The sequence below is a fragment of the Rhinopithecus bieti genome, unplaced genomic scaffold, assembly GCF_001698545.2.
Source record: "Rhinopithecus bieti isolate Rb0 unplaced genomic scaffold, ASM169854v2 scaffold_35730, whole genome shotgun sequence".
NCBI lineage: Eukaryota > Metazoa > Chordata > Mammalia > Primates > Cercopithecidae > Rhinopithecus > Rhinopithecus bieti.
This window is the reverse complement of record NW_016815070.1, coordinates 501,475-525,889: the sequence shown is the minus strand read 5'-3', so window position 1 is coordinate 525,889 and position 24,415 is coordinate 501,475. Positions and strand designations below refer to the sequence as shown.

At 41.2% G+C, this 24,415-nt stretch overlaps 1 protein-coding gene across 2 annotated transcripts in view; it reads right to left on the bottom strand.

The window, feature by feature from the left end:
* The window catches only part of CACNA2D3 (calcium voltage-gated channel auxiliary subunit alpha2delta 3), a 753,656-nt gene that overhangs the window by 282,310 nt on the left and 446,931 nt on the right, over positions 1–24,415 (bottom strand). For both annotated transcript variants that reach the window (XM_017852939.1, XM_017852941.1), the window contains exon 11: positions 21,857–21,990. In XM_017852939.1, coding sequence (XP_017708428.1) covers positions 21,857–21,990 — 134 coding nt within the window. The remainder of the gene's footprint in view (positions 1–21,856; positions 21,991–24,415) is intronic.

Below are 24,415 nucleotides of genomic sequence, written 5' to 3'. Positions count from 1 at the left end.
TATGTAATAATAATAAGCTGTGCTAAGTGCTACCAAGAACAAGAAGTGGTTCTATGAGAGAGTAATAGGTGGTCCCTTTCTATTTGAGGACTTAGGGAAGGGATTTGTAATTTGAAACAGAAAGATTAGGTGAGTGTTAGCCAGGAAATGAGAGGACCATGATGGCAGAGGGTGGCTGGGTGCTCACCTCCCAGGAACTAAAATAGTGGCAGGGAGAAAGCTGGAAGTGTAAGAGTGAACCCAAAAGACCACTTAGAAGTCTTCAGGGATGTTCCAGGCAGGAGACAGGGTAGATGGCACATTGCTAATGGTAAGAAGGGAAAATATTTGAGAGGTATACTGAGAGTGGAATCAATAGGACTTGTGTCTCAAAGTGAGACACAAGTGACATAGTGTTTGCCTCATTTACCAGGAATAAGATATAACAAGGCTCTGGGCCACTATCCTTTGGTACCAACCAAGGCTGTCTTCAGTGGATTTGTCTCTCTCCTAAGTCACTGACATTTCTGTATAATAAGACATGTCATACAGGATTTGCATTCAGGCTTGTTGGCTTCTGAATTTCCCTACAACAAATATTTCATGTATTTTGCTTGTCATTTAGGTAGACAAAGAGAAGCAATTTACAACAAAAGAAAACAAGAGAGGCCCATATAGCTAGACTAAGCCTAAGAGATCTGCTCCCATAGTTCTTAACATTTTGGAGAATGACAGCCTCCCCTACCAAAAAAAAAAAAAAAAAAAAGAAAGAAAGAAAGAATAAGACATGCGCATGTACAAGTTTTGATGGGAGGGATCACAGACTGCTTGAAATTCACACATGGCTGGAGGTCAGATTTTTGAGATCTCCTAATGCAGACCAATCTTCCCATTCTTCAACTGGAGAAGCTGAGGAGCAGATGTTATGTAACATAATAGGAGAGAAAAAAAATCAAAACGGACATCTTCTGACCCTTTTTAAAATTACTGCATTTTATAACCTATTGAACATGTGGCAGAAACATATCTTTCAGCCAAGATATTCTAACAATGGGACTAACAGTAACTTATCCCAACCAATCTCATGTAGGAAGAAGCTCCATGGCTCTGTTGATGGCTACTGGGGTCCTAGGGGAAGGATGGTGTTTACAGGTGTGCAGCTACTCTGGTTCTGAGCTCCTGCTAGATTTGTTCTGTTTGTAAACTACCTCACCATCCTAATGCACACTCCCTGGCCCCCTTCCCAAGAATGTAGAGAGGTACAAAACTAAAACTTCCCATGATATCCTCCAAAAACCACTCTTGGAGGCCTTTGTGAAAATGTGGTGGACTTTTAGTAAGATGCAGAGGTTTACACTGTAGCAGAACAAATAGCATGAAATTAAACAGGAGCTATCTTTGCTCTTGAAAAGATCCTGTCACTTTGCCCATCTGGGGTCAGGTGCCCTGCATGCTCACGAAGTCTGCTGCTTCCTCTTCTCTCAGGAGGCAAACTTGCTCTTTTCACTTGTCCCATCTTCTTCTACGGAACATTTCGGTTCTTCCCCTTTCATTGCAACTGTGCACTGGACTCCCTATGCCTTTCACATCTTGATGGCCCCAATTCCTTTCCTGCAGAAGTTTGGTACTATGTTTGAATATAAGACTGATTTGGAGGTGAATATTCGCAAATAATTGTGCATGGAGGAATGTGGTTACATTTGATCATCTCTTATTTAATAAGACAAAGTGACTATTTGGGGGGAGCAAAACAGAGTTCAGTTATAAAAAAAAAAAAAAAAAAAACAGTCTGACAATGTCGTGGCTTCTCCTTCCGGCCCCCATCTAGAGTAGTCTGGGTACAGAAGTTCAGACCAGAGGCAAGGTTTCTGAAAGATATCAACTCTTAGCCCCAAGGTTAATTGGCCTGCTTCCTGGAAGGCCTCCGGCATGAGCCGCAGATCACTGCTGCACTCTGCGATGCAGGGGTTCCCAGGATGCTAAACTTGCTTCCGTTCAGAGGTCTCTCTGCCCTGGCCTGCCTTCTGGACACCTTGGCTTGTTCAACTGAGTATATGAAGCTTTGATCTACGTATTAATCCACTGCTTGACTTGCCGGACTACCCTTCACAGTGGACACACTTGCCATACAAAGTCACTAAAAATGGAATTTTGATTCAGGAATTTGATTCAGGACCCTCAATTTCCTTCAGGAGAGAAGTTGTGTGCAACAGGAATAGCATTTCGTGATTTTTGACATACTGACAGCAGTTGGCGTTATATAAATTATAGGATGTGATTACAGTATTTGCTGTGATAACACCATCAAAATCCTTTTGTGATGTATAACACATTCAAAATGCAAATTCCAAGATATTTAAAAGCCCATCAAATAGAATTGTTATGACTCAACATTTAAACCTAGGAATGCTGTGGTTTCTTTTACAAGTGTGATGAGCTGAGTTTTCCTTCTGTCATTTAATGTAGCACAGAGAACTCTCCATGTAAGAGATATGTGTTGCAAAATTTAAAATTTCCTATCTTGGGTTGCCAAGGCTATGGGAAACATAATTTAGGATAAGTTAGGTTCCAGTGTTTTCATTATTTATTTTTATTTTATTTATTTTATTTGTCTATTTATTTGTCGCCCAGGCTGGAGTGCAGTGGTGCGATCTTGGCTCACAGCAACCTCCACCTCCTGGGTTCAAGTGATTCTCCTGCCTCAGCCTCCCAAGTAGCTGGGATTACAGGCACACGGCACCATGCCTGGCTAATTTTTGTATTTTTAGCAGAGACGGGGTTTCGTCATGTTGGCCAGGCTGGTTTTGAACTCCTGACCTCAAGTGATCCGCCTGTCTTGGCCTCCCAAAGTGCTGAGATTACAGGTGTGAGCCACTGCGCCCGGCCGGCTGCAGTGTTTTCATATCTCAAAGTGGGTACCATGGGTTTTTTTTTTAATTCAGTAGAGGTAATATAACTCAAACTTTTGGAAACTGGAACAACATTTCTAATCCCCCATTAGGCATTCTAAAGACTTTGGCAGTTCCTTAAAGCAGCCTCAGAGGACACACACATATGCAGGAGACCTTCTTACATGTAACATGGAATCTGAGAATACAGTCTCACACCCGGGCACAAGACTCAGGGCTGAATTCCATTTGCTTCACGAATTATCCCATTTCCTTAGGCAAAATCTTCAATTTCTCTAAACCTCAGCTTCCTCATCAAGTAAATGGAGATAATAGGGTCTACCTGACACATGCAAAAGCTCTTAGCACAGGGTTTGGTGTATGTTTTACCTGCCCCGTAATGGCAGCTCTTAGTACCCCAGTTTTTCTTGGTGCGCTACTCAGATGACACCTGCCCTGCTCCACCACTGGGAAGGATGCTTCTGAAGTGCATCATCAATTTGCACAGCTCAGCCTTTCCTCTCAAGCTTCTTGGTTCTTACTTTAGTCATTTCTAAGTGATACAGTCACAAAGTCTTTTGAGACAAGGAGAGGTGATGGCTTCAGTAGAATTATTTCTTTTTCTCAAGCATGGCATCATGCTTTTAGGCAGGACAAGATAGACATGACCTACAGCAGGGGTCTTGACTGCAAAGAGTGAAGGCGACTCTGAATGCCCTTCTGCTGGGAAGGGAAACACATGCATGGCCCCTTCTCTTTTGGAGAGTGTCAGAACTTGGCAAGTCCAAAATAAAAGGAAGGAAGAATTCACTCCACAAAAACTCTGTATGAAATAGTTTCTACATAATAATGATTAGCACTTATTGAGCACTTAACATGGGCGAGGCATAGTGCTAAACAATATTATGTTTTTAAATCTTCACAACTCTATGAGATCACCACCACTATTCTTTCCATTTCACAAAAGAAACCTTAACAGTCAACAATACAGCACTGTTATATGCTATGCAATTTACTGTAGAATACTTCAGTGTAGATGTTTTGATAAAAATGTCAATGCTAATTTTAGTCTATATATCAAAAATGGTCAATTGACCTCATTAGGAATATACCTTCCAGCTAGTATTTAACCAAATGGCTACATGTGCTATGACTATTGATCTCTGACCAACACCAAAAATTTTCTCAATTACCACAACGGATATTAGAAGTGAACTCTTACTGTTAAAATTGGACATGTCCACTCTGTGGATTGGTTCAATATGCTGCAGGAACCTTGCCTTTCTCTGCAAGCACCCACATAAGTACTTTGGGAGCTCTATCTTTAGAAATAGTGCCCCTGGCCAGATTTTTAAACAGTCTTGCCTTCAGCCGCTGACTCAGGCCTCTCAGTTACCTGACTCCAAATAGAATGTTAGCTGACTCTTGCAAATAATGCATTTGCCCTGATGCAAGGGGCCATCAGAACACCTAAAGGATAAAGAGCTGCAACCTCCCTGAGCTTTAAAACAGTTGGCTTTTGTGCATACTTGGTAATAAATATCTGCATAGATGGCAGAATTGGCCTGAGACTTGTTACAGCCTCACTGCTAAATATTGGAGGATGCCAATAACTACTAAAAATATTTTAACGTGTACAAATTATCTAATTGGCTTGGATTGTTCACTGCAAGGACTTAAGCTGTATTTCCTAGAAATGAAAACTTATCCTATCGGCCAGCCTAGGGACTAATCTTTAGCTCAGTGGATGTCTTGTATCAATGAATTAGGTAACTTTACATCTGGTTCTGCAAGTGTCCCTAGAACACTGATGGCCAAAGAGTAGACTCTCCTGTTTGCTGACCACCTACAGACAGAGAAGGGCAATCCAGCTTAATAAGAGAACCATCAAGCCCATACATTCTGAGTGTTCCTAATTCAGTGCTATGTTGGATTATCATCTCCAGAGAAATGGGAAATTGGCAGCCTTAATCTAGATTCCATGAAGTCTGGGGAAATCACCAGACCTTACAAAAATGTCTGGCTCTGCTAATATAGCAAAGGGCCTCTGTGAATGTATGTACTGTGGCCAAGGCACAGCCCTTGCTGTGTCTCTGCATTCCCAGTCACTAATCTTCTTTTCCAAGTTTGTTCCTGTTTGCATTCAGTTGTACTTGCTTGAAAATCTGTTCTTAATAACATTAATAGTTAAAATTAAGATTATTTTAACCTTTAAATAACTTATATTTAACAAAACCACATTTTCTAAATAAAAGACCTACACATTTTAGTAACCAAATAGTAAAATCATTTTAAAAAGAAAGTTTTCTCAATACAATACAGTTTTGTTATATATGTATTGTCATACAGTGATCAATACTTCTTGAGAATTTCATGCTTTTACATACCAGAAAACTAAATAAGAAGCAGATTGTCAAGTGCTATGATGGCAAACAGCTGTCAAAGATCTATGATTCCAATCCCCCCATTCCTTTAGTATACTGTTACAAAAGTTGAAATGCTAATTCATTAAGGATTTCTTAGCATCTTCTTCAGGAAACTCACTACCATTCCATCAAGATATCAGGCTTTCTGGGAATTTTCCTTTCCAGTCTGGCCCAGAGCAATTAGCTTGGCTTGAATAAGGATTGTAATTAAAAGCAGAGAGCATTGACAATATGATGAAGAACTGAGGGCTAATGCTAAAGAAGCTTCATGGACCTGCATATTTTTCCTGGCCTCTCCCAATATCAAGTTTCTCTGGAGTCCACCTAAATCATGATGATGTCCCACCAAAAAATCACATTCCACACTTCCCCATAAACCATATCTTTAGCAAGAAAACCACTGTTAGGAACTTTTCCATCAGACCCAAGTAACACAGTGTAAACAATATGCCTTAAGCAATCAACCCTCTCCCCAACATATTGCATTTAGCAACATGCACAGAAAAGGAGCACTGCAGAAATCTTGTTCATCCCCCAAATGTCCCTGTTCTTCCTTCAAAATCAGTAACTGCTGCTTAGATGAAGGTGGCATCCATAAAAACCAGTTGCTTCAGACCTAAACTTGATCATTCAGCTAGGTTTTCAAAAGGAAAGACAAATATGACACATGCATTTTGGAGACAATATTTTAGACTCTCTCTTAGTACCACCATCCACGTTGTAGCAATATTCTTTATATTGTTTCTTCTGTAATTCTTGGGGTCTCATCATACCATTTTAGGAAAAGTATAGTGTAGACAGGGAGAAACAAAGAAACTGTAGTGCACAGTCAAGACTGGTGGTAGGACTGAGAGCAAGCCACTTAGCCTCTCTGAATTCATCCTGGCTACTTACTCTGTGCTAGGCACAGTATCAGGTTATAGAGACACACCATAGACTGCCCTGGTCCTTATGTTACAGTTCATGAGATAGACAAAACAAGAATTTTTAAAGAGAAGGAAAATTCAAAGCACCTAATTAAGATAATTCTAGATGATTATACTTTTTATGAAGAAAACCTATAGGGGACCTGAGATGGAAAGGCAATGGACACATTTTAGCTGAGACAAGAAACATGGGAAAAAGCCTCTTCCCCAGTAGAGGAGCAGAGCAGCAGGGCAGTCTTTCCAGTTCAGAAGGAGAAGAATGTTCAAAAGCCCAGGAGAGGAAGGCAGTTTGGGTTGTTCAGGCAACTAAAAAGTGACCAGCACAGCTGATGTTCTGAGAGTGAGGGAGAATGGCCAGAAATGGTGAGGCATTATTGACCATGGTAAGAACTTGGGGGAAATACAAAGAAAAGCACATTAAAAGCACAACTGTAAGGGATTATTTTCAAAGATTTCTTGAATGCCCATTATATACTCGACAGCCAGATTTGATTCCGATCTTGCCAAAAACTTGTTCAAAAATTCCATTCTGGGCCAGGAGTGGTGGCTAACACCTGTAATCTCAGCACTTTGGGAGGCCAAGGTGGGTGGATCACCTAAGGTGAGGAGTTCAAGACCAGCCTGTTGAACATGGTGAAAGCTCATCTTTACTAAAAATACAAAAATTAGCTGGGTGTAGTGGCACATGCCTTGTAGTCCCAACTACTTGGGAGGCTGAGGCAGGAGAATCACTTGAACCTGGGAGGTGGAGGTTGCAGTGAGCTGAGATTGTGCCACTGAACTCCAGCCTGGGCAACAGAAGGAGACTCTGTTTTTAAAAAAGAAAAAAAAAAAAAAGCCCTTCTGTTATAACAGTGGGCAAAAGTAACATCAATTTTATCTTAATAATGACAGAGCTGATATGTCAGAATGCCATTATCCTAGCTCCTCAAACCATGAACACATGAATTCAGACCTTTTTGATGAATGTGGCAAAATCTTTGTTGGATTGGTGGTGCTGGGTACCTGAGAGAGAAGCCCAGTCGCATGGTGCATCCAATCATCACATGCCTAATGAAGACGGCCTTGAGCAAGGATGCTACATGCTGAGTGAAATGTTGGAGATGACGCCATGCTTATCTAACAGCTATCAAATGTAGATATTTTCACATGCCCTCCAACCTTTGGATCTCTGAGTCTATGAGATTTATACACCTGATTCTATACATATACCTACTATGTGCCTCATCATATACCGAGGATGCGAAAATGAACCAGACACCATCTCTCCCCTCAAGGAATTTAAAGTTCAGTGGGAAAAAGTTAATTTGGACTTCTTAATATAATAGTACAAGAAGTTCTAGGATGGTGCTACATGCTTTGGAAACACACCATCAATGCCCCACACTAAACTGGAGGTTCATCCAAGGAGGTCAGAGGAGATGATGAAACTGAGACCAAAGGATAAGCCCAGAGGCTTCTGAATGGTGTGGGAGGAAGAGACCACTTTCTGCAGAGAGAACAGCAGATGCAGTGGTCTAGGTGTGAGAGAATACAGGGTTGGTTCTAGAGACTATAAATGTGTGAGTAGGGTAAGGCTGGAATGGGGAATGGGGAAAGGCCCCATTCAAGTTGTAACCCCCAATGTTGGAGAAGGGGCCTACTAGGAGGTGACTGGATCACGGGTGCAGACGTCCCCCCTTGCTATTCTCCTGACAGTGAGTGAGTGCTCACAAGATCTGGTTATTTAAAAATGTATAGGACCTCCCCACTCTCTCTCTTGTTCCTGCTTCAGCCATGTAGGATGTGCCTATTTCCCCCTTGCCTTCTGCCATGTTGGAAGAGAAGACTGAGACGTTCACTGCAGTCAGGTCATCAAGGGCTTCAAATGCTTTGAATTTAGGCTCCCCTGGAGGGTTTTAAGCCAGTGGTGATCCTATGTAAGCCAGCAGTGAGCCTTTATATTCTCTAACTTATTAGTTGACAATTAAAATAGCTCAATTATTTATGAAACCTTTTCAAATTGGGTCTTCAAATATTTTCCAGAGGCAGACAGAAAAAGTCATCTAATGTGGTCTCAAGATGTCCCTGCCCTTATAAGGTGTGTGGACAGTGTTTCCCACTGGTCCCTGCTATTGGAATACCATGAGGGTCCACTGAACCTCATGTTCCTCAAAGGAAGGATCTTTCCATGGAAACAACTGCTCCTTGCACAGTTGGCTAAGTGACAGAGAAACAGACTGTAGGATGAGTACTCCAGCCTTGCTTCATCTTGGGCTGCCTTTAATTTGATCACTTCAGAAGAGAAATCAATGACAAGAGTGTTTAATAGTTGTTTCTATCAACCAGAAAAGATGTTGATGTTCCAGATTTTTAGATTAAACATAATGAAAATTGATTTAAAACCATGTTCCTTCTGCCTGAATAAACTACTGGCTTTGCTTTTCCTTTCTTTGTTCAGAAAAAGAGAGAAATTTCCCTTAAGGACCTTGCACTGAGAGACAGACTGAGTCATGTCTGCTCTGTACATCTAATAAGAGCATGTGTCACCAACAGAGTAAGGTTAGGAGGAGCCCTCAATGGCCACCTCACTCACAAGTGGGTGTGAAAGGTCATGAAGGCAGGGGAGGCAAGAGTGATTCTCTGCTACTTTTAAATAGAAGCAGGCTAAGAGGCCAAGTCAGGTGAAATGTTCTTACCTATGGTGTCTTTGTGCCATGGCCTCACAGATAATACATTTATATTTGGCACATTGATTCTTATGGAGTAAAGGTGAAAGAATGAAACCTTTCGCATGGAGAAAATCCTGTGTACAGTAACAGAAGAGAAACTGGCAGCTGGTATCAAACCACAGGCTGATTCTCTGGGATTATTTTAATTGTTCTTCATGCTGGTAATAAGAGGAATGTGTTCATTTTAGTCTAAACCATGTCAAAGCATGAGAATCAGCTCTGAGAACTTAAGTTACCCAAATATCTGGGCCATGAAGTGGGGGAAAAGCAGTACAAATTTGGTTGTGTTGGCCAAAATATCTTCCTCAGCTCTCAGAAGGCACAAGGGAGGGGGCTTCCCACCACCCACACAGCAGGGATAGTGTATGGAGGAAGGGCAGCATCCTCTAGGATGTGGGGCCAGGGGGAGACTGCGGGGACACTTGGGTCCACTGGGGCTGAAAGGAGGATGTGAGCCTGGGGCTCAGAGAATAGGAAAGAAGACCGACTCCTGAGAGTTAGGATCAGAGCCCAGCTAGGCTGTAACTTACAGAAACCTCAGACAGAAAGACAGAGGTCTAGAAATGCCAGCTCCTTCAGACTCTAGGCATTTCCTCCTATCCAGGCCTCTTTTGTTGTTGTTACTATTTTGTTTTATTTTGCTGTTTTGTTTTTGTTTGGTTGCTGTTTTGTTTTGTTTTTAAATTGGAGACAGGGTCTCACTCTGTTGCCCAGGCTAGAGTGCAGTCGTACAGTCATGGCTCACTGCAGCCTTGATCTCCGGGGCTCAAGTGATCCTCCCACGTCAGCCTTCGGAGTAGCTGGGACCACAGGCACATTCCACTGTGCTTGATTGATTTCTTCAATTTATTTTTTGTAGTGATGGGGTGTCTCACTATGTTGCCCAGGCTCATCTCCAACTCCTAGGCTCAAGCAATTCTCCTGCCTAAGCCTCTCTAAGTGCTGGAATTACAGGTATAAGCCACTGCAGCCAGCCTCCAGACCTCCTTCTTAGAAAATGTTATCCATAGCCCTGGCTGATCTGTTTCTATCCCTTGGCCTTCTGGGCCATAACTGATTGCATAAATGATGGATATCTGACCTCAATGGAACCAAGGGCTAGAGTGAGTTGTATATATAATTCGCTAAGAAATGTAAACTCAGATACACACACATACTGATTTCATCCCTACTGGATTTGAACTGGGGCATTATGTAAAGCCAGGACTTGGAGGAGACCAGGAGACCGTGTTTCACCCATGATTTGGGGGTGGCAGGTAGGAGGGACATGAAGAAAGAACAAAGGAAGAAGGAAGAAAAAACAAAAAGAGTAGTCATTGGCTCTTGGTGGCTTCTTGCTCTTGATGGTCCTTGTCCCTCCTGGGGCTGCCCCTTTGCCATCCAGTAAATTTCTCCCAGCTTGAGTGGGTTCTCTTGCCTAGAGCCAATGCTTTCTAAGAGGTGACAGAAGTACAATGAGCCAGTGTTTGATCATCAGAAGTGATGAAGAAAAATAAGGCCAAAAATATGATAATATAGTCATATTACTATAATAACTTCCTCAATTTGATCTTTAAATACAGACACAACCTCCCAATTCCCACAGCCATCTTTCCTAACTGGACTCAACCCAGCACTCTGTTGTAAACTCAAGGGCACAACAGAGAATCTACAGCAGAAAATCCTATACTACTATTCTCAGAGGTTGACACCTGATTACTTAGAATACTACCTAGGCTCTGCAGTGCCAGGAAAGATGAAAACAATGCTTCAGAGCCTCCGTGGGATGTGGCCAAGCAACTGGGCTTCCTGTCTGCATTTCCCAATACCTACCAGAGGACCTCTGCTTCTATGTGCTTTATATGAAAGGGTCCACAAAGACATTTAACTAAAGGGCTCTATAGCTTAACAATATGGTATCATAATTAATACCCTGCTGATATGGTACATGATTTTAGACATGGATTGGTTTCAGATTCTACCAACAAGTTCTGTGCAGGACTCTGGTACTTCTCAGTCTTCCCAGGATGTTTCTTTTTGGATTGATTTATCCTCACTCCGTGAGATTCAGGCCATTAAGTCAAAGGTCCATCTTATCTCTCAATGTTTGGCTGTGACTGAAACAGGACTATCTATCATAGGCTCAATATAAATGCTGAAAGGCAAATAAATTAAGGGTTAAAAATGTAATGAAAGTTAACATTACGTTAGATACCAAAAACAGTAGAGCCATTTTTGGCACCATATAGAGCAATCCTGTCTGGGAATTAAGCCAGTAAGAGTCAAAGAACACTGGCCAGGAGCAGTGGCTCACACCTGTAATCCCAGCACTTTGGGAGGCTGAGGCAGGCAGATCATAAGCTCAGGAGTTCGAGACCAGCCTGGCCAATATGGTGAAACCCTGTCTCTACCAAAAATACAAAAAGTTAGCCAGGTGTTGTGGCAGGCGCCTGCAATTCCAGCTACTCAGGAGGCTGAGGCAGGAGAAACACTTGAACCCAGGAGGCAGAGGTTGCAGTGAGCCAAGATTGTGCCATTGCACTCCAGCGTGGGCGACAGTGAGACTCCATTAAAAAAAAAAAAAAGAGTCAAAGAGCAAGTCAAAATAATATTGGGATTAACCCCTGATACGGTTTGGGTCTATGTACCCGCCCAAATCTTATGTCAAATTGTAACCCCCAATGTTGGAGAAGGGGCATGCTGGGAGGTGACTGACATCCCCCGCTTGCTGTTCTCCTGAAAGTGAGTCAGTGCTCACAAGATCTGGTTGCTTAAAAGTGTGTAGCACCTCCCCACTCTCTCTGTTCCTCCTATCCAGCCATGCAGGATGTGTCTGCTTCCCCTTTGCCTTCCGCCATGACTGTAAGTTTCCTGAGGCCTCCTCAGCCATGCTTTCTATATAAGCCATGCTTTCTGGAGCCTGAGTCAATTAAACCTCTTTTCTTTATAAATTACCCAGTCTCAGTCTCGGGTAGTTATTTATATTAATAGCAATGTGAGATGAAACCAATACAACCCCTGAATCTAGTCACGCCTCAAGACAGAACTGCATAGACATCCTGGTTCCAAGAATCATCAAATTGCCTTTTTGACCACTGCCACTTTGCACTGGAAGCTGTGACTTGTAAACAAAGAGTGCTGAATAATCTATCATGCTGTATGATTATTCAGGCTAGATGCTCTTATCCATCCATTTGTATATGGCAGAGGATAGCGGCTAGTCTTTCATTACCAACAGATGCAAATCATTAATCCATAAAAGTAGAAACAACAATAAACACCTGAAATCTAGAAATCATTTTCATTTTGAGCCCTAAGCTTTTCTACTAGTTGACAGTCATACATATGGAGTGTTACAACATCTTTTCTAAAGATAATATTTTTATATCGTCAATTCATAGTTTTATAATACCAACTCAAAATAAAAAACATGGTTGAGCTCCAAAAAAAAATTTGTTTAATAGAAAACTCTAGAATCAAATGGAAGAGGAAAATATTTGGATGGATATAAGTGGTACCAAAAATCAGGAATACACTCATATTTTTAACATCTCCTGGAAAAAATACTCATAATAGTAATCTGTTTCAATGGAAATAAAGTACTGTAATATTTATAGTCTGTGCCAGAGTTATAATGACTGTGGGGCCAGAAGTGAAGTGTCACAGCATGCTCCACATGTTTTTAACACGGTTTCTAAAGGCTCTGGAGGCTATTAAATTTAATGAACCCATCTGCTATGAAATAGAGGTCCCAACATAATCAGTTTCCTCCTTGCCATGTAATGCAGATGGCATTCTCTGTTCCACAACCCAGCAGGATGGTTTATGTTTCTCTTTACATGTGTCTCTTTGTTTTGACGATTTGAACTTCTTTGATATGCAGCAGTGTCTTGGAAAAATACTGTAAATTCCATTTCCAAGCCCAACAACATCCTTAATATGGCTTTGACCCTGTTTAATTGCTTCTAGGCAGTAAGAGTAAGAGTAAGAGCTTAATCACCCAAACGACTCCTAAATGGCCTAGGTGCCATTCCTAGATGGGAAACTGAAACAAATGTGCTATTTATCAAACGCAAAGTGTTTTCTCCAAGTTGAACTTAGTGGGGGGTGAGGAGGAGGGATACAGGTCCAATTTGCAAATGCAACTAAATTGGTTTGAAAAGTTCCTACAAATTGCCTACTGAATTGCATTACCAGCAAATAGGAGGGGCAAGAGGGCTTGATAATGAATTCTCATTATTTTAAATGGTCACATTCCCACTGTTTCTAAAACATTTCTTTGCTTCCCTTCTGCGTGTCACTGTGGGTCTGTGTAAACTCCCCTGGAGGGGCTGATCAGGATTGCTGATGCTTCCTTGATTTGATACTGGTTCTACCCTGCACAGCAAGTTGAATAGCATTCCCAAGCTGATTAAGACCCAACTCCAAAGCACAAGTCATTTGCTTTTAAAATGGAACAAATTCCATTGTTAATGACTTTTTGCTCTGCACCTAAGAGATAATGACTATGCATGACTTGTATTCAGATGAGAGGCCTATGAATTTCAGAACTCTGGTGTTTGCTGTTTTGTCAATTAATACATGAGATCTTATTAGATTAAACATAATTAATGTTGTTAACATTAAGTCATTTATTTGGGTTTCACCAGGAAAACAAATTGAACAGAACAGCCAAGCAGGAAACAGAATATTTAATCAGACTGGTAGCAACAAGCAGGGAGAATGGGCCCTGAAAGGAAGTTTTGTCAGTTTCTGATTCCAGAATTGGTTAAATGCAATGGCTGGCTCTCATGTGCAAGAACCCAAACTCAGCTTCTGTTCACAGTTAAACTTTTATCTTGAACTTGTCCAGAACCTAAACTATGAATCAATGTATAATAGGGAAAGCACCATACTCATGGGTCATCTTTAAGCTATTTATTTAAGCATTAAATCAGTTTTATAATTATATGTATTGTTGCTGGGTTTTCAGCCACAAAAACTGATGAGTCAAGCAAAGAGGAATTCCTTTTCCTTAACTACCCAGATAATTACAGAGAAAGAAGAGTCAGACCATATTAAGCCATCTTTTGGGTACAAGTGTCCAAACGTACTAGATAATCAACAAATACTTACCCACTTCCTTAGTATTTAGTAGAAATAATATACATCAGCAGGGTCACAGGTCTTCTGATTCCTAAAGGAATCACAGCTCCTTTCAGACTGCAATATAACAAAGAGAACCAGGCTCCTCTGGGAAACATCAGTGCTAAGTAGAAATGTTATGATGAAGAATGGACATAGCTATCCTAAAACCTTCCCTTGACAGCTTGCAGGAGATATGGTTGCATATCCTTCCGGCATTATCTTTCCCTCTCAGACCACAGCGCATGGACAGAGGCTATTGGGGTAGGCAAGACTCAAAAATAGCCCCCAAGATTTCTGCCCCAAGTACATGCCCCATCAAATTCCCTTTCCTTGAGTGTGAGCTGATGGGATATCCCTGATATAATTAGATTACCAATCAATTGACTTGGAGTTAATTAAAAAAGAAATGATCCTGAGTCAGCCTGACTTAATGGAAGAAGCTTTTAAGGGAAGGTGAAGCATTGGAGAGATGTATTTTTGCTGGGCTGGAGGAAAACAAACAGCATGTGTGACAGGCTACAGGGGCCATGTGGCAAGGAACTTTGGGTGGCCTCTGGGAGCTGGGAGTGGTCCCCAGCTGACAGCAAGCAAGAAAATGGGAACTCAGTCCTATGAGGGCACAGAACTGAATTCTGTCAACAAGCTGAATGAGCTTAGAGGAGGCCCCTGAGTTGCAGATGAGACCTGCAGTGCAGCCAACACTTCCTTGCAGCCTTGTGAGTGCCTGAGCTGAGGATCCACCTAGCTTGTGCTGAGACTTTTGATCCATGGCAACCTGGAGATGATACACTTGTGTTGTTTAAAGCCACTGACTGTGCTGATTTGTTAAAGGGCAGTAGAGAACTAGCAGAGCCATACAGGCGATGCTGACCCACATGACGGGAGTGTGTTGGTTGTTTCTAGCTGGAAATCACAGCTGCTCACACACCAATTAGTGGCCCCTCTCTGTGTCTGGAAAGATCTGTTCTCCTTCTTGGAGTACACAGCTGCCCGAGGCCACTAAGAGACAATAAGACAAAAAGCAGACACTAACCCAGCCCTCAGATCCACCACATCAACCAAGGATGACACAAACAAATCAAGGAAAATTACCCTATAGAAAGAAAGAAAGAAAAATTAAGTATCAATTTTCTCTGAATGCAGGGAAGATGTTTTTTTTCCTCCTGAGTTTTTTATGGTTGCTTTGCCCATATTCAGCACAATGGTAATTTTTTAGAAACTTTCTTTAGAGTCTTTCCAAGGCATTCATTTACAGATTCATAGAAGCAATGACTTTCTTTTCATACTTAAAATGTGTTGGTTTAAATAATATTTAATTCATTTATACAATTATGATAAAATTACCACTGGCATCAATAGGTTTGGGAATGAAGACAACTGACTTCAAGTAAGCTTTTGCAACTCAAGCATGGGGAACAGACATATGCTTCGTGCACCAGAATGGCCTTCCAGATCACATGTCCAGGGTGCTGTGGGCGACACGCACAAATGGTTGCATTCAAGGGTGCTTAACTGACACTGAGCCAGTTTAAGCTGTGGCCAATTAACCCTTTTCCCGTTTAGGAAAAAAAAAAAGTGTAGCTCGCTGCCAGCACTAATTTAATTTTGCATAAACACGGTTTTGAGGTTGAGGAAAATGTGACTGATTTTCAATGTGAAAATAAAATATAAAAACTGTTCTTGGAATTAGTTCTAAAACAGAACTAACATCAGAATTGTCTGAATCATCAGAATCGCTTATTTTGGAAAAATCAGATTCATCAAATGAATCTTCGGCCAACAACTGTTCGAGAATGATGTTAACGTCGTGTGTAGGAATGCAACATTCTCTAGGATTTGACATTTTTAGCGATCAAGAATTACTATATTTTGCAAACATAAATACCACTACTAAAAACAGAATGTTTTGAGAAACAAAAGACATCATTCTCCTTATAGAATATTTATAGAAAAATAATAATAAAAGTGAGATACTTCGTGATAAAGTTATCTCAGGTTACCCGCTGCAGCCACAACTGTCAGCAGCAAGTATTTTTGGGGCAAATGGGCAAAGGGTGAAGAGGGCTGCTACCATATTTCCCTTTCCTTGTGTAATTCAGCAAGGGCTCTCCTCAGTAAGGGTGTTAGGGGTGAAAGGTTCTGCCTGGCTAGTGCAGCACAATCTCAATGTTTTCTGGGGACACTGACCCAGGCACCAACCCCCAGACATTAGTGCCTGGCTCACAGCACATAATTACAGCCAAATGAATTCCAAAGAATTAAAGAGTATCTTTAAACAAACAATGTTTTCCAAGATACTCATCATACTTAACTACCAAGTTCTATTATGAATATGGTATCAATCATGTTGTAGTTACTATGTGAGACCCAGCTCAAAGAAAGGAGAATCCAGTATTTTTTTAAAACTTCCTTCAGCCCAGGAAGTACACTCACACTAGGTTTTCTAAAATTGGGAAATGACAATAAATAGTATTTATTGCATTCACACCATGCATAGACATTTAATCCTTAGAGTGAACCCTGGAAGGCAGGTCAGGTCGTATTCTTATCTTAGAAATGAGGAAAACTATACTTAAAGAGGCTAAGTAACTGGCTGAAAGTCACAGAGCGAATATGGAGAGGGCATGCAACTCAAACCTGGGATGTTGTTCTAATCTAAATCCAGTGCCCTTAGTAAATAAACTAAGGTAGATGATAACTATGCTTAAATAAAAAAAAAAAAAAATTCCAGCACTACCAATACCAACACAACATCAGGTTACTAAAATGGAGTCAATCACCAGCCCTAATGCCAAGTGCTCCTGAAGTCTAGTCTCTTTCATTACTGCAAGCTGGGTCACCTTAGGGTAATGCTGGCTTGGAACTGTCCTGGATGTGTCAGGACAGTCATGAATTCAAAATTGCTCATCTCCCCTTTGATCTTCTGGGTGGTTCCACAGTTGGTGAGCATCTCAGAATTTAGACTCTGCAGATGAGTTCACCATGTGAATCATATTTTGATCCCGTATAAATGATGGGGTTTTTTTGGTTGTTGTTGTTTGTTTGTGTCCTGGCAGAATCCAGGTCCAGATGAAGAGCTGGAAGAAACTGCTGCTTCCTGGTAAAAAGTACCTGTTGAAGCAGCAGCTGCCTTCTCTTCACCCAGCAGACCTAAGAAAGGGGAAGAGAGACTCCCCAGTATCCTTCCTGGCCTGACAGGTTGCTCAACACCACGAAGAGGAGAAGGAACCCTTAGAACATTCTACCAGGAGATCTATTTATCAGGGCAATTTGCAAAGATACAGCAACAGAACCTTGGGAAGCATAGCAACAATGTTGGCTATCATTTTAGGGATAACCTGATTCTGTGGGTTTAGTTTTATGAACCTCAAAGAGTTCTTTAAGAAGTAGAATAAATGAGCTTTGTCATCTTGGCATACAAAGTTTACTTAACAATGGACCACTTGAAATATTAGTTTATTTTAAAGTAAATAAGAATGACTATGGCACAGAATGTAAATTTTATGCAAATGTTTAAGATAAAGCAAAAGACTTCAGAGACTTTCCTCTATAACTACATGCCCAGATCTGCCTCAGACCATCTACTTTGGCTCTGTGGTCACAAAAGTTCTTTAGTGCAAAAGCCTGAGTAGCAATGGGTTCTCCCTCTAACTTCCTATATCTGTATGTAATTAGCAAATCTAATACAACGACCGATTTAAGTGATGAACATTACCTAAAGCAAGACATCATATTAATGCAAAGCTGTATCTGCTTCATGAGCTTATATCTGCCATGAGCATCAGGTTATGTGTCCCTGGTCAAAACAATACATGAGTGTGATGTGTCTTTCTCTGCAGGCACAGCAGTGTCTATCTGCTTCTCATTGGTGATGCCAATTTTGAGGGCCTACTCAAAATGTTGCTGAGATTCATCCAATATATAGTATACTAAGACAGTGTATATAGTATCCCACTGTTCAGGTGCTACTTTTCCCCCCTCATGACTAATGAAAAGTCTAGGGAAGCATTTTGAGATCATAAAAATACCCTGCTCATCATCAAACTTTCCCCCTAGATTTAGCATCCACTGATAGACCTTTGCCCTAACTGGTCTTTACCAAAATGGTTGCAAAATAGTGATTTTCCAACTCCATCACTCCCTCCTCATTTACCAGTCAGCACTCCATCGTACACTGGATCCTTCTCACCCACTTACTTACCTATCTGGTTCATCTGTTTGGGATTTGTTTAGTTATTTATTATCCATAAGGACACGTGGATTTCTGTTTTATTCAACAAGTTACAAGCCATTATTGTCATTCCTTATTTTGAGGCTCAAATTGTCCCAGATTTGACCAATGAGAGCCTCTTCATGCTGATCCTGTGTCCTTTTGACATGACCACATAATTGTTTTGAGCACTTCCTTAGTTTCTGGCATAAAATATGCCAGGCTTATCATTATTATAGTCATCATCATTATTACTATTTGGTACCTTCCCTGCTGCAGCCCTGGAATAAGCAATTACTCTAAGGGTCCCTGGCTCCTCTTAGTGGGGATTGTTTTTTAGAAGTCAGAATCTGGGTACTGGATGGGCTCATTGCTACTTGGGTGCCACTGCTTGCAGGTCCTTTCGAAGGACAGAGTTGGGATTTTTCAATCAAGTCTAATTCCATAGGCAGATCTCCTGTCTTCAGCATTTACACATTTGCCCAATCCCACCATACTCACGAAATAGTTTCAGAATTGCTGTAACCATTTTACCACAAATGACACCAAATGGAGTTTAGAATTTATTTGCAGTTCTTTTTTCCTCCCTAGATTGAGGGGTAGATAGTGAAAGTATTGTGTTCAAAATTTAATATTGTGTGTACTACTATAGTCTAAAGCTTTTTTTCTCCCTTTCTGAGAAATTTTGTTATTCACTTGAAATATTATTGGATTCATTTTCTTCTGTTTGAATTCACTTTTCATTTTCCCCCAGTCTTGTTTAATTTTTGAATACATAGAACATTAATATGCTTTCAAAAGTCAAAACTGTGCAAAAAGGTATACTTAGACGTGTGTCATTTTTCCCCCAAGCCCTGCACCACCTCCCACATCCTAACAAGATGTAGGGCAAAGGTCTGCTAATGGATGCTAACAAGATGTGGGAGGTGGTGCAGAGGAGATGGCTTGGGAAGGGAATGATAGTTCCGTTGGTAACTAGTTCTGTTGGTTTGTGGTTTATTCTGTTTCTTGTTTTTGGCTTTTTTTTTTTTTGTAAAGTAAGTAATTACACATCTATCTTCTTTTTTCATTTCTTATATAAAAGGTAGTATGCCATATATAATTCTTGCAAAAAGTAGTATGCTATATATGATTTTGCTCATTTTACTTAGAAGTATACTCTGCAAACCACTCTCTATCAACTAATGCAGGTCATTCTCATTCTTGCTTTTAATATTGACTCCATTAGGTGTAGGTACCATAGTCTATTCAATCTCCTATGTTTGGGCATTGAAGTAACTTCCAATATTTTGAAATTACAAGCTATTCTGCAATGAACAAATGTATGCATATATATTTTTGTGCTGTTAGAGGTTCATCTACAGGGCTGAATTCTTAGAATTTTGCTGGGTCAAAGGGTAAATGCAAATTAACCTCCATAGAGATTGCCCCATTTTGCATTCCCACAATCAGTGAATAAGACTGTCCCTTTTCCCATAGCCTCACCAACAGAGTGCATGGTTAAGCTTTTAGTTTTTGCCACTCTGATGGGTGAGAAATGGTATCTCATTATAGTTTAATTTGCATTTTTCTTATTATGAAGTTGTACATCTTATGTTTAAAAGTCATTTTTTATTCTTTTTTGTGAATTGTCAGTTTTTTTGCTCATTTTGTTCCTATAGCAATTTTGGGGGGTTCTCCTCAATTTAAAAAAAGTTATTTATATATTAGAGATTATTAATTCTTAATGTGTGCTATATGTCACAAATATTTTCTCCTATTTTATCATTTGTCTTTTGGCTTTGCTTATGATGTGTTTTGGCTTACAAAAGTTTTGTGTTGTTATTCTTATTTTAAGTAGTCAAACTTATTTATCTTTCTCCTTATTGCCTGTAGATTTTGCAGTCATTATTAGAAAGTCTTCCCAGAATCCAGGTCACAAAGGAATTTACCCAGGTTTTCTTCTAGTGCTTGTTACGGTTTCATGTTTTACAATTTAGGCGTCTGATCCACTTGGATTTCTTCCTTGGGTATGATGTGAAGACTGAACTAATTCTATTTTTCTCTAAATGGCTATCTGATTTTCCCAAAAGCATCTGTTACAAAGCCCATCTTAGCCCCACTGATCTGAGACGCCACTTCTATTATATACTATATCCCTATATGTAGTTGATTTTGTTGGACCTTCTACCCTACTGATCTGTCTATCCAGGTGCTACTACCACATGTTTTAATTATAGAAAATGTGTCTTATATATTTTTTAAATTGATGAAACAAACAAAATGACTGATCAAACTGGCTCTTTGGGGTTTGTACACAAAACCACTGAGTGATTTGGTTACTTTAATACTAGCTAGCCACACTCCTCCTCCTCCTTACTCCTATTTTTCCTGCCTTACCCAACAACATATAAGAAGAGATGAAGTTATCACCATGGCTGCTATTGTTAATACGGTGCCAACATAAATGGGGCAGCTTATTTTGTTTCCATGATTTAAAACCAAACTGAGGACAGACTCAAGCTGGTAAAAGCTCACAGTCTCCCTGGCATCGGAGAAGGCTTTTCAGATCAACATCCATCTTTATTCAAGATGACTTTTCCTGGGGAAGGAGTCTCCCTTTTTGACAAGGAGATACATTCATATTTCCAGGGCTGCATTGCATACTTTAAGACTGAGACGGGGCAGGCTGCTGTGGCCTGGCCTGTGTCATGGTGTCCCCTGAAATGAGTTCCCACATGCTTTTCCTGCCCTGAGTTTGCCTGCAGCTGCCAGAAGTGCAGCAGGAATGAGAGAGCCCAGGGAGGAAAAAGCTGACCCATGACAGCCATCGAGATCACTCTGGAGGACAGCTGTGTCTGGGTTACAGTGATTAATGTGATGTTAATCCCAACAAAAATGACTGGAGAGAGGCCCTGTAAGAACATTTACAATCAATAAATGAAAAACACCACTCCCATCAGACTCATTATCACTATGAAAAATCACCCTGAGATTACATAAGAAACCCGGCCATTGAGCCATTACTTGATGACTGGCAAAGCTCCTCCTTTTCAGCTAATTCGGCATCAGAATCTGATGCTTAGAATTCGGCTTTAGAATGGGACCATGGCCAGAGTTCAAAGAACAATCGAGTGCCTACTGAACCACCATTCAAGCATATTCTCACTTATGCATGGGAAGAAAATGCAACTGCAGCCTCCATGGTGGCCCCAATTCATTATTAGAGCTGAGCTTTGGTTACATTCCCAATTGAGACACAAAGATTCATTGCCAGGACTAGGGCTCACATATGGTGAGGACGGAATCTAAGAATGCTTGTAATCATTGCTACACTGACAGAATTTGAACACATGTGAAAAAGCAGGATAGAAGTAACTAGAAAAGACACAAGCAAAACGTGATTTCTTTTGCACAGACCAGCTACCTTTCTGAAGTATATGTCATACTTTCTAGTACATTATGATTATTCACCAACTTTGCTTGTCAAGGTGATCAACACTATATACAATCAAGAAAAGTGTCACTGAACCCAAAAAATACAAGTGATACAGTTGCTATTTTCTGGAATTAACACAATTTGGGGATGGGGGTAAAGCTCAGCCTCTTTCCCAGGGCCCCGTGGACTCACAGTGCTGTCGATGTAAGCTTCGGTCCACACCACATCATGCTCCTGGTCGATGACTTTGGGCCGGCTGAGCACATGAAGATATTCCATGACATTCTCCTGCACATCAGCCAAGGTGGAGATCTGAGTAAAAAATCCTGCCAAAACCCAAAGGAGGGCCAAATTTAGTAACAGACCGAAAGATCTGCAACTGGGAATATGCGTATGCCACGCCTTCTTGCCCTCTAGCTAGTTTCTTTCTTTTTTCTTTTCAATGTTAGCTCCTCTCCCCCATTTTTCTTTTCAACGATAGCTCCTCTCCCCCATCACCTACTTTATGAGTAGTAAGGTCATGTTAGAAAATACAGTCAAGCAAACGTAATAAAATTAAAATCAACCACAAACTCATCTCCCAGAGGAAGTTCCTGTTAATTCTTTGGAGAATATCCTCCCAGACTCTATATGCACACCACCCAGCCTCATATATACATATATATACACACACAGAGTATATGTTTACACACACATTGTGTGTGTGTGTGTGTGTGTATTCCCTGGCAGAAATGAGAGTCCTTTCTACATGATATTTTGTAACCTTATTTTTTCACTTTTGTGAGTCTATTTCCAAGGGAAAAACTAGGAGCCACAAAAATTAAAGGCTATTTCATTTCTATAAACATAACAATAGTTATGATTAATTTTTGAGTGCTAAGTGCCGTGAAATTTGCTAAACACTTGATCAGTGTTGTCCCTTTTCTTTGTGACAACACGTTAAAGTGCAGATGACTGTGCCCATTTTAAAGATAAGATAACTGATGCAGACGGGAATATACTTTTTGCCTATGCTCTCTCAGGCATCAAGTAGCAAATACAGATGATGAGTCCAGGTTTGTAAGTCTCTTAATTTGTCCCTTTTACTTCTGAATTTTGCCCTTTGTATGTTTGAGGCTGAAATTTCAGCTCATATCATGATATGGTCCCCAGCGCTGCCTTTTTTTTTTTTTTTTTTGAGATGGAGTCTCGCTCTCTCACCCAGGCTGGAGTGCGGTGGCATGATCTCGGTTCATGGCAAGCTCCGCCTCCCAGGTTCACACCATTCTTCTGTCTCAGCCTCCCTGACTAGCTGGGACTACAGGCGTCCGTCACCATGCCCGGCTAATATTTTGTATTTTTAGTAGAGACGGGGTTTCACCATGTTAGCTAGGACGGTGTCAATCTCCTGACCTCGTGATCTGCCTGCCTCGGCCTCCCAAAGTGCTGGGATTACAGGCGTGAGCCACTGCGCCCAGCCAGGTAGACATGATTTCTAAGCAACAGAAACATTCTCAGCATGCTGTTGTCTTATGATTGGGTACACCATTTTGATCTTGAGTTCCAGGGCACTGCTATGTTCTTGCACTAATGAAGAGTTCGGGGTCACATAAGCTTTGCTATGGGTTAGGAGATGTTAAAAGGGAAAGAGTGAATTGAACACAGGCCTGGATCCCTTGGAGTGAGCCCTTCATTCACACATTGATTGAAGGTTTTCTTGGTGTTTAGCATTGAAGAAGCAGCGATTAACAAGGTGAGCAAGACCCCTGCCCTCCTGGGGCCTGGCAGTTCTGAGTAAACAATTACAAAATGGTACATTCAACATTAAGCTAAAACACAACAGGTACGGCCAATCAAATGTGGTTACCCTGAGCAAGGGTCAGTGTAGCTGGAACCTTAAGGATGAGGACCAGTTAGCCAAAGGAAGAGGGATTAAAGATAGTGTCCAGCAAAACAAGGAGTATAAATAAGGACCCAGAATCAGAGAGAATCAGGCCCCTTCTAGGACCTAAAAATAGCTCAGAATGGCTGGAGTTAAGGAGTTGGTAGAGAGAGCGTAGAGACAGGATGACATAAGATGACAGAAATGGGCAGGAAGACTGTCACACAGAACTTGGGAAAGTTTAGACTTTATCCTGTAGACAGGTAGTCAGGGAAGGATTTCAAGCAGGGGATGGACACAGATTCTTGTTTCCTCCCTGTGCCTCTAAATAAGGATCTTAGGCTCATACCAGCTTCTACTCGCCAAACAAATTAAAGAGAGTATGTGTGCCTCTGAGGCCAGCTCCATCTCAGCACTAGCTCCAGAGTTTATAGAATCTCTTAGTGACTAAAACAGGGCTCAGGATAAGGAAATACCAGCCTTTCTGTTGTCCAGAAAGGGTCGGGACGCACCCAGAGGATTTCCAAACAAAGGCCAGCTGGTTTGAATTTGGTGTGCTGACCCCAAACCAGGTTGGGCCTATGTGGCTTCTGGGTTCTTGATGACAGCTCTGCATAGTGCTAATTAGCATGCATTGTCACTCCTGCCTGCCCCACCCTCCTGGCCTGGGCCAGAGCCTTTCCCATCCCAGGGGAAACAGGGCCCCAAAGGAATAGGCTGTGAGTTTCTGTCCTAGTTTGAGACCTGGGAGCAGGGCCTATGTTCACCTCTCTCAGCCATCAGGCACCATAGTTAAGGAGACCCATTTGGGATGCTGCTCTAGCAATGCTCCTACGTGGTTCCTCTTAGAGGCATGGTTGGAAAGGACAGGTTTTAAAAAGGTTTGCCAG